The sequence below is a fragment of the Podarcis melisellensis genome, assembly GCF_964234715.1.
Source record: "Podarcis melisellensis genome assembly, chromosome: 10".
NCBI lineage: Eukaryota > Metazoa > Chordata > Lepidosauria > Squamata > Lacertidae > Podarcis > Podarcis melisellensis.
The window spans coordinates 30148050-30158909 of record NC_138542.1 but is presented as its reverse complement, the minus strand read 5'-3'; the positions used below and the strand labels follow the sequence as shown (position 1 = coordinate 30158909).

Below are 10860 nucleotides of genomic sequence, written 5' to 3'. Positions count from 1 at the left end.
CTGTAGTCGTATTACCCAATGAACCCAACAGGACTTACTTTTTAATAGTCAGGTATAGGACTGTGCTGTGGCAGTGTATGTGTGTCAATTGCATCAGGACCAGTGTGCTGGGAGATTACCAAAGAGGCACTTAAAAATGAGGTGGGAAGAAAGGATGGAGAAAGGATTCAATCACCCTTGCACCACACTCTGTTTTTTATTAAATTTCCCTTTCATCTAATTTGGCCATCAGGTTTGGTCAGCAGCAATACCCCAAGAGAGTTTTTCCTGTGAGAAAGAAAGGTCTAGTCTGTAACAGAGTAAAAGGATATGGTCTTTTTGCTGTCTATTGGAATGGAAAACATACAAATTCTTTACAATCCATAGTATTGTCCTGTCCTTCATGTGCTCTGGAACGCATATGGAAAAAATCTGGATAGGCAAACTAGAGGAAACTTAAAATACACCTTTGCTGAAGCCATTTTGGTAGTAAATACAAAGTCCTAATAGCTTCCTAAATTAGGCACTGAATCTGAATTTTATTAGATGTTCTGCAGCGCATTTAGACAGCTTGCTTGCATTAAAAGCGGGCTCTATGGATTTTTGAAACTGCATATATTAACACCCAGAGGGATTCAAAAATGGGGATGCAACCTGTTTAAAATGAACAGGGCACTTAATTCACCATCTGTGGTTCTTGTTGTGCTCTATATTTATCTGTAGCCAAATGTGGATATGTCTAAACCTGTACTGGATGGTGAATCCAGAGTGTTGGCATTTCTTAAATGCATTTTTTACACTGTGTATTTTGTCAGAAGCAAAATATTTCCGACAATACATGTGTAATATTTACATCTCTGCAAAAAAAAAAGATGCTTCATGAACTATGATTTTATATTGTTTTTGTTTTAATTTGTATGCAACTTTTGATGTGATCTGAGAATGCAGTTAATCACTGTGCAAATATGTGCCAAATGTGGTTCTAGGTGATTCCAGCTTAGATGAACCAGACTATTTAACGCAACGTCGCAAAACTATAGAAGTAGAAATGTTATAGTATAGAGCTCTTGTTAGTTTCTAATATCAGATTATTTAAAGTCTCACTACAATGCGCTTTCCATGATTTTAACAATTAATAAAATCCCACACCTCAGTGTTCAATGAGGCTTACTCCAGGTAACCACAGAGTAAAACATTACCGGTTTTCCTCATCCTTACCATTTCTGTTTCTGTGTGATGAGCTGTTTCAAATTCATGTTGAGGAGGATGACTGCAGAACTTGAGAATGGTCGTTATTATGTAAATTATTTGAGCCAGTAGGCGTCTGAGGAAATGCTCATGGCCCCCAAAACCAAGGCAAGTCCATCCTGCTTTCCTCTACCTTGTTTATTCTCTTCTTCCTTTCAATCCTTCCTTCAAGTATTGGCCGCCATCTTCCTCTATCTCTACAGCCATGTACACACTCTCTTTTACACTGCATCCGGTTCTCTTCCACCGCTGGTCTGAGGAGCACGCAATATGAGCCACACACCATCCATATCTATCCCGTTGTTTCTTAGGAAATTCTGCATTTTGACGCATTTCCCCCCAAAACCAGCTTTGAATCGAATTGAGAAAAAGAATGGATCTAGCTATGTTTTAAACTGGTAATGTGTATACAGCATATTCAGATATACATTCTCTCCCCCCCCCCCCGCCATTCAAAGCTTGACAAGAACCCTGCTTTCACTTCTACGGAAACAGCTCTGTTCTAAAAACTATAAAAAGGCTGGTGGAAAGAGATGCACAAAGTTGGGATCCAAGTGGAAGATAGGAGGAGCATTAAGATTGCCAGCCATAGGAGCCAACTCCTAGGGGCTGAGGTCCCTTCAGGCCCCCAATAAAATATTTGTACCACCCCCCAGTTGATGGGCATTGCCATTCAAATGCTGTGTATGCACCGTGTCTTGTGATCAGTTATATAGGGTGGGGCTTACCTGGGTCCCTTCAGTATTTTATTCAAGTTAGCATCCCTGCTGCCAGCCTTCACTCACTGCCAGGGCTCCTATGTTTTTAATAGGTGCATGAAGTTCAACAGGTAAACCAGTGGAGCTGAGTTCCTGCAGTTAGAAGATATAGAAACCTTTCTACCCAAAGGAAGTAGCCCTGCATAGTGAGGAAAGAGAAGGTAGGGGGGAACCCCTCCCCCCATCCATTCTCAGCAGCGGGTGGTAGCAACTTTCACGTGTAGTGGGGCTTTTCAATGAAAGGGGCATTTCAACATTTAGAGCGATGAGCACACACAGCGAGGTTTTAAGATGGGGAGCTGCCTTTATCAGAGCTCACAGCAGGGGTGCCAACTTGGAATATTGACGGGGTTGGGGGGCAGATAAGCCCCACCCTGCGTAATCGAGAAGATGTCGTGCACGCCCACTAGTTGATTGCCCATCTACTGGGGAGGGGGCTGCCCGAAAAGACTGCAGCCCCGAGGGGTGGTCTCCTATAATCGTATAAACACAAAGAAAAAGGTTTGAAAAGAAACAAACACCCAGTGTGACGGCGTCAAACGGAACGAGTTCGTGGCCTGCGTCCGCAGAGCGAGGTCCAGAGGGGAGTCCCAGACGGCCGGGCTGGGCGCCAAAGCGACGGACGGGCTGCCTTCGACGGGAGACCAAGGGGGCGCGCAGGGAGAGCGAGGGGGCGGAGTTAGAGCTAATTCCAGAGGAGCGCGAAGGAAAAGCTTGGAGAGCAGCAAGCGGGGAAGCAGAAGCGCGCGGCGCGTCTGCAAGCGAGGCGTCCCGAGCGGGAACTCAGGGGAAAGGAGCGCGAGGAGCAGGCGAAAGAGGCTGGCAACTTGGCGCGCTTGAGCGACGGCAACCGTGCTGGAGAAAGAGGCGCCACCCTTCTCGCAGCTCCTCTCTGACTGCCTCCAGAAGGAAAAAGTGAGCGGGAAAGGAGCGTGTCGGAAAGGCGGGAAAGCTGAGAGAGCGCGAGCGGGAAGCGTCGCCATGCACTTCGGAGACGGGGCCGGCGGTTCCCCCGCCTGGGGAGCGCCGTCGTCCGCCTGGAACGCGAGCGAGGCGGAGGAACCGGGCGGCAGCGCAGAGCCTCCCCGGTCCGGCGGCGGCGGCGCCAACGGGAGCAGCAGCAACCGCTACGGGCGGGACGAGGAGCTGGCCAAGCTGGAGGTGGCCGTGCTGGCCTTGACGTTCGCCTTGGCGGTGCTGGGCAACTCCTTCGTGCTGCTGGCGCTGCACCGGACCCCTCGCCAGAAGGCGTCGCGCATGCACCTCTTCATCCGCCACCTGAGCCTGGCCGACCTGGCGGTGGCTTTCTTCCAGATCCTGCCGCAGCTGTGCTGGGACGTGACGCACCGCTTCCACGGGCCCGACGGGCTGTGCCGCGTGGTGAAGCACCTGCAGGTCTTCGGCATGTTCGCGTCGGCCTACATGCTGGTGGTGATGACGGCCGACCGCTACATCGCCGTGTGCCACCCGCTCAAGACGCTGCAGCAGCCCAGCAAGCGCTCCCGCTGCATGATCGCGGCCGCCTGGGCGCTCAGCTTCGTGCTCAGCCTGCCGCAGTACTTCATCTTCTCGCTGCGCGAGGTGGAGAGCGGCTCGCAGGTCTACGACTGCTGGGCGCAGTTCGTCATGCCCTGGGGGCCGCGCGCCTACATCACCTGGATCACCGGCAGCATCTTCGTGGCGCCCGTCGTCATCCTGGTCACCTGCTACGGCTTCATCTGCTACCACATCTGGAGCAACGTCCGCGACAAGACCCGACGGCGGCAGAGGCGGGAGGCGGCTCCTCCGCGAGGGCGCGCCCTGCGCAAGGGGCTGCTCCTCACGCCCTGTGTCAGCAGCATCAAGAACGTCTCCCGCGCCAAGATCCGCACGGTCAAAATGACCTTCGTGATCGTCTCGGCTTACATCGTCTGCTGGGCGCCTTTCTTCACCGTCCAGATGCGCTCCGTCTGGGAAGACCACTCCAATTGGCATGGTAGGTACTACCTGCTGCGCTGAGTCTCTCTCTCCCTTTCCATCCTTGCCCCTGGAGTCTTCCTCCTCTAGTAGGAATCCAGAGTGACTCCGGATTTCCACTCTACTAGCGCTGCTGCTGGCTTCTAGGCACACAACCTGTTGCTTTCTCTAAGCGATCAGAGTTGATTTTTGCTTTGGCAGCAATCTCTGAACCCGTTTCTCAGCTTTGCACCCCAAGCCTAAGGCAACATATTTCAATTATTTGGAAGTAATGTGTGGCCCAGTACTGCCTATGTTTCACTGGAGCTCACTCCAGAGCAAATGGGCAATTTACTTCATGCACACATGCAATCTAAAGTTTCCCACTTAAGACCGACTGCTCTCTGAATGGAGTTTACTTCTTAAGGCGGTATGCTTAGAATTGCAACTTAATGTTTAGAACACAGTAATGTTCATCTCCCACGTTAGTTTCAGGCTTACTAAGGAGGAAATGGATTTAGGCTAATCATATCAAATATTTAAAACTGAAATTTCACCATTGGACTGCGGTGGGCAAGGGCACTGATGTTCTGCCAGAAATGTTCTTGCATGAACTGAGCTCCTCTGCCTTCTTGCATTTGGGTTATAGATGCTGGTTTGAGTAAAATGCCTATCAGCAGTGCAACCCTGCACATGTTTGCTTCAGCCCAACATACAACAATGCCTCCCTCCCTCACCTAAGCCTTGGTACAAATTTTCATTTGGAAGTGTTTGGTATTCTAGCAACTGAAAGGAGAATAATGGGTTGTTGGAAGGAAGATAAGCTTTCTGCATTTCAAAGTCAGGTTTGCAAGCTATATTTCAGTATCAACAGGTTGAATCTTAACTCGCTCACACGCAATCTCACCCTTTTATGGGCAGCACAAGTTATACATTTCTACTCAGAAGTAAGTTAGTTTGAGCAAACTCTCATGTAAATGGATGTATGATTCAGCCCCTATCTGTATTGATTTGGTAGCCCCTGGTGGTAGTATATACAAATAGGGGGCATATATACTGAAAGAGCAGCAAAAATACACATTCTCATACAGTAATTGTAAATAAAATTCATAGGTACCTATAATGGGTGTCATTTTAGCAAGTACCCTGAGTCTTTAGGCATGAAACCAAATACATTTATTCTAAAGGCGTGTCTGAAGGTCCACCAAAGTAAAATATTACTATTTTTAAAATCATTCTCTGCAGGTTATGCCCCCCTCCCCCAAGTCACTATGAGGTAGTTTAGACTTACAGAGAACAATCATTGTAGTGAGCTTAATGGCTGAGTGATGATTAATTAGATCGTATCATGTGATTATTGAGCTTATTCTATTGGTATGACCTGACATAGCTATAACAATTCATTTGCCTGTGTCAAGTCAACTGTTCCACACAGGACTTCCCCATCAATCATAGGCTTGAAGAGGTTCTTTAAAACATTGGTTATGTGATTTGGTCTTCTCTGCCTTTATTTTCTTTTGTGCAGCTGTGAGGAGTTGATGACGGTTTGTCTGCTACATTATTTAAAAAAATGTTTAAAAGAGTCTGAAGTAAACACAAATAACGTCCGGTTCTAGTGGAAAGTACAGAACGTAAAATATTTAGGGGGAAATCTTGCTTGCAATGTAATTTTAAAATCACATAATTATGTAAATAATAATTTGATACGTTCATGATCTCTAAGCCCCGCAGCTTTCTCTAATTTTTTTTTAAGGCTCTGTGATAGCTAGGGTTGTTTGCGGTTAATTGGTCTGATGAACAACAGACAACACAAGCCAAACTTTGCACTTAACTTCACAAGGGACTCAAAATGTATCTGCAGAGTTTTGTTTCCTTTTGCAGAAGCTAAATATCAAAGTATAGCACCAGACAGTTATAATGGATGAATTTGTAATCATACCTCTAGAAGCTGTCCGAAAGGTTCTCCTAAGCCATGTTTGCTATTGCATACATATTGAAAAGAATAATGCATAAAATTTAAGCCTTATCCATTAGAACCACGATAAGGCCATTAACTTGTCAGATTGTGTGAGACACTCATGACCAAGAAGAGGTTTTTTTTTAACAAGCTTGCAAAATGTTTATTTTGAAATGTAGAAAAATGAAAACTCAATAAAAATATTTTTTTAAAAGAAGAGTATTTTTTTTTTACCAACCTCCTATTTTGATATTCATTTCAGGTTAACAATACATGCAAACCTATACTTACATACACAAATAGCAGTTATGGGAACAATACCTTGCTTTCTGCTCATTGGACATTGCAGTGCCCCAATGAGCCATATTAACCTAGGTTTGCCATATTTCAAAAAGTAAAAAACCAGGACACCCCAAAATTGTTGACCTTTTTTCGGTTGACTTGCCTAAGTTCCAAGGCAAAGCAACGCCTTTTGGAAATCCCCCTGGACATAAGTTCCACCTTTGAAATCCCAGTAATGGCAACCCTAGATTAACCCAAAATGTCTATTGATTGGCAGTGTGTAAGCAGTAGATAGAATATTTCAGCACAGGTAAGCACAGCATGTTTAAATCCAGTAACAGGTATGTGTGACAGATAGATAGATGTGTGTGTGTGTTAATGACTGTTAAATCAGATCACCTGAAATTCAAAACATAAAAGAATACAGATTTCAGATTTCCTTAGGCAGTTTTCTTTCCTCACTTCTTGGTTGAGCAGTACCAGTGTGGTGTAGTGGTTAAGAGCGGTAGTCTCGTAATCTGGGGAACCGGGTTCGCGTCTCCGCTCCTCCACATGCAGCTGCTGGGTGACCTTGGCCAGTCACACTTCTTTGAAGTCTCTCAGCCCCACTCACCTCACAGAGTGTTTGTTGTGGGGGAGGAAAGGAAAGGAGAATGTTAGCCGCTTTGGGACTCCGTAAAGGGAGTGAAAGGCGGGATATCAAATCCAAACTACTACTACTACTACTACTCTTCTTCTTCTTCTTCTTCTTCTTCTTCTTCTTCTTCTTCTTCTTCTTCTTCTTCTTCTTCTTCTTCTTCTTCTTCCAAGCAGAGCTTTTTAAAAACAACAACAACACCACCCATAATCTGAAGTCCTTTGATTCAGGCTGTTGTAAACAGTTCAATATGGCTTCTGCCATATGTAATATGGGATCCTGAATAGCCTCAGCTCCATAATTTTATTTTTGTGCAATATCAGGTCAATGGGTGAGGGTGATGAGAGGTTGCTGGAGACAGGGCTTGTCAGAAAACCCATGAAGAGGATTTTCTGAGAGGTTTCCATTGCCTGTGCTAATAAAGGTTGATTTGAAATCACAGGAAGGTCACCATTTGACACCATTTCAATAGAATCAGAGGCAAATGAAATTTTAGTGGCTTTAGGGAGGGAAGAAGCAGCCTGATTATAACGAACAAACTCGCTTCCAGATTAAACGAAGGAAATACACGCATGCATATCAAATAAGACCACTTGCTTTGTCCTGCTGGCTCCTAAAATAGATTGTTGCCCTTTTAAAACGACAGTTGCTATGTCCGAACACACTTTATATAGCTAAGTACACCGCAAGGTTGATTTTAATTTTAAACTGTGTTGAGAATTTATACCTCATTTACCTGCAGTGACGCTTAAGGAAACATTTGCATAATCACAATGTACCAAGACAATACAATAAACAAGAAAAATCCATCATAAAACCAGATCTTATGAAAACCAATAAATCATAAAAGAAAAGACTTGTCATCACAGATATGCCCCCCATATTAACATTAAGGAGATCAAGCACTAAAATAAGTTACATTTTTTTAATGTAATGCATATAGGTGGGAGATCAAAGGGATTGTATTATTTGCATATATCAAGGCTAGCCAATAGAATGACCTGAAGTTGTAGGACTACAGCTCCTATTAGTTCCAGCCAGTATGTCCAAAGGACAGGGATGGAGGGATATATAGTCAGAGAACCTCTGCAGGGCATCTCATCAGCTACTCTAGGTGTAAATATTATACTGCTGAATTTCTCCTTAATTTGAGGGTTTCTGAATTACTGGAAATTTTTAAACAGGAGCCACACTGATTAAATGCTGGAGTTCATGGGTCTACCAGATATATATTCTGAACTGCTGGTGCATAAATGCGAACCAAGTTTATAAAAATGTATAAGAAGAAAATGCACTGTGAGGAAAAGACGATTGCACATGCACAAAATCTGTTATCGGTATCATGAAATTATCTTTTATCTGAAGGCAATTTGTGTTGGGAAGATGCAATAGCTGATGGAGTCCTGTGTCTTTAATAGTTGGGTAGAAGAGGAATTTCAGTAGGTAATAGCTTGCAGGTAAACCACACCTGCTGAAATCCGCCCCCTTCTGCACAGCTATTAAAGGCAGGGGCAGAGGAAGGGGGGTGCGACCGGCCCGGGCATCACCACTGGGGGTGTGTGACAAAATGCCAGGTAGCACTCACTGTGGGGCCTGCAGCATGCCCAAGTCACACGTCTCTCCTGGGAGAAACACAGTGGCTTAGGGTCTTGCAGGCTGCACGCTGCCCAAACACTCTGTAGGGCGGCTGAGTGGGAGGAGGCAGGCAGACTCCAGAGGCCCCGTGGTGCACCCTGCCCCTATGGGTGGCTTGCCCCGCCCCTGGGTGTGCCATCCCAGGTGCCCGAATGGCTTCCTCCACCACTTATTAAAGGTGCAGGAGTCTGGTGTCTTTTACACCTGGTCTCTGTAGAGCAATTGGAGTGGGCTCCATGAAACTGTGGTAAAATAATATCAGAGTGAGACTAGGAGGATATCCCTGTTCTTTTCAAAAATGTTGGGACCCACCAGTTAACTGACTCTGCGCCAAGTCCTTACCAAGTTTGTATCTGTGTCACAGTGGCAGACATACTCTTTTGGGGACAGGTGCATAATTAGTTATTTGTAGAAAAAGACAAAATACGACCCTTGAACAAAATTTCTCTTAATGTCCACAGCCTAAGCGTAGGGATGGCATTACAAGGAATTAATGAGCTGTGTGTTCAGTCCACTGCAGAATGTTTGAGGTTGTTTGTACCAGAGTATAACTAAAGCAGAATTGAGTTTACAAGTAGCTGTCTGGATTAAGTGGAGACAGAGAATATACTGTACAAACAAGATTTTAAGAGGCATTTAACAAAGCACCAGAGCCTCTGTTCCAGCAAGTAAGTTTTCAGGCTGGTGTGTAATAATGGTTGTGTTAGTAAAAACATTGCCGACCTGTGGGACCGAACTGGTGTTGAGGGTCAACTGGGAACACCTTACTGGTGAAGCAGGCTGGGTTGCCTCTGCAACATAATGAGCAGCCAGCAGTGTTAGATGTAGTTAACCAGCATCTCACGTTTGCATGAGAGATTATACTAATACTTTCCTGGCAGGAGAGATACCATGATCACACACCTTCCATTTTGAAGGAGTTGCATTCTAGATAATTTTACATTCCTTTATTTTAAGCATGTCTAATACTTTTTATTGCTATGCAGTGCCTAGTTTGCTTTAGCAAGTTAATCCTGGGACTAGGCTACATTAGTCAAAAAACAGTGTTTTGAATGTATTATAAAAATGCAACACCAGATGGTGATGGAGAACAAAACAAAATTTCTTTAGGATTTTCCATAGTGGTTTTTTTTCTTAAGTTATAACAATTTAATTTTTGACTTATTTATATCGGTTTCCCCCCCTGTGTGTAGATCCAGCCCTGGATTTAAATTACATTGATGGCAAACTGCCTTGTACATTTTTAATTGAAGGGCACTGTGTGTGTGTTTATATGTTCTATAATCAGGAAAAAAAGCCTTCTAACAAAAGGAGGTTGTGAAAGGTAACGGCAAGAGTATTCTTGTTGTTTAATATTATTTATATAACTCTCTAATTACACAAACTTCACAGTGTCTCAAAAGAGCCTCAAGATAGGCATCATGCATGTCAAAAATTAATTATATTTGTAAGAATAATTATTACAATAAATCAGAGCAGCCTAATCCTATAGTATCTATGCAGGATATATCTTATGAAACAGAATAAATGCATAAACAAGGAGCTACAGTTGAGGAACGCAATGTGTATTCGTCTGCTATGGTGAGCATCTTCATATCCAGTCTTATTTAGTGATTTTCTCTGTTAATGAAATGGTTAACCACTGAATCAACTAGTCTTGGTAAGGTATATGAAATATGAAATGGAAGCTTTCTGTTTCATTTGAAGGAATAAAAGAAGGCAATCCATTGGCCTTGTGTCATTATCTACATATAAAAATATTAAGCTTTTTAAAAAAAAATCACAGAAGCAATGGGTTAATGGCACAGATATATGCTAAGTAATTCTCTGCTTTTTATTGACAGAGTCAGAAGACATTTTAATTACTGTCACTGCCCTTTTGGCCTGCTTGAACAGTTGCTGCAACCCATGGATCTACATGTTCTTTAGTGGGCACCTCCTGCACGACTTCATACGAAGCCTCCTGTGCTGTCACAAAACTGGGCAGAGGCTGAATAAAGAAGATTCCGAGAGCATCAGCAGAAGACATACTACTTTCACCAACAACAGAAGCCCGACAAACAGTTTGGACATGTGCAGAAAATCTCCAGATTTAGCACAGTCCATTAGGTCCATCCCCATTACCTCCTGACGCGTATATTTAAAAACTGGCGTCCCATTGCGTTCCAGAACAGCACTTTTAGCACTTTAGCCATTCGTTACCATGTGACCCATGAACGAACAAGATGAGAGTAACTTTTTTGAAAAAAAACAACAACAACCCAAATATGATGGTTTTGCATCAATGTAAATATAGTTTGTAAATCAATCTATTAAAAAGTATGGGAATATATACATGTCCAATGAAAAAGAAGGGAAACAGTAATGCGTGTAAATATTTTTCTACAAAGCTGCAGTATTAACTTCACGTTTGTTTGTTTGTTTGTTTG

The 10860-nt window shown here is 43.9% G+C and overlaps 1 protein-coding gene across 1 annotated transcript; it reads left to right on the top strand.

Moving 5' to 3' along the window:
• The first annotated feature begins 2425 nt into the window (after window positions 1–2425).
• Window positions 2426–10860, top strand: AVPR1A (arginine vasopressin receptor 1A). The gene is made up of 2 exons (XM_081928088.1): window positions 2426–3960; window positions 10276–10860. Exons 1-2 carry the CDS (start codon window positions 2967–2969, stop codon window positions 10560–10562), a joined length of 1281 nt encoding a protein of 426 aa, XP_081784214.1. The 5' UTR covers window positions 2426–2966; the 3' UTR covers window positions 10563–10860.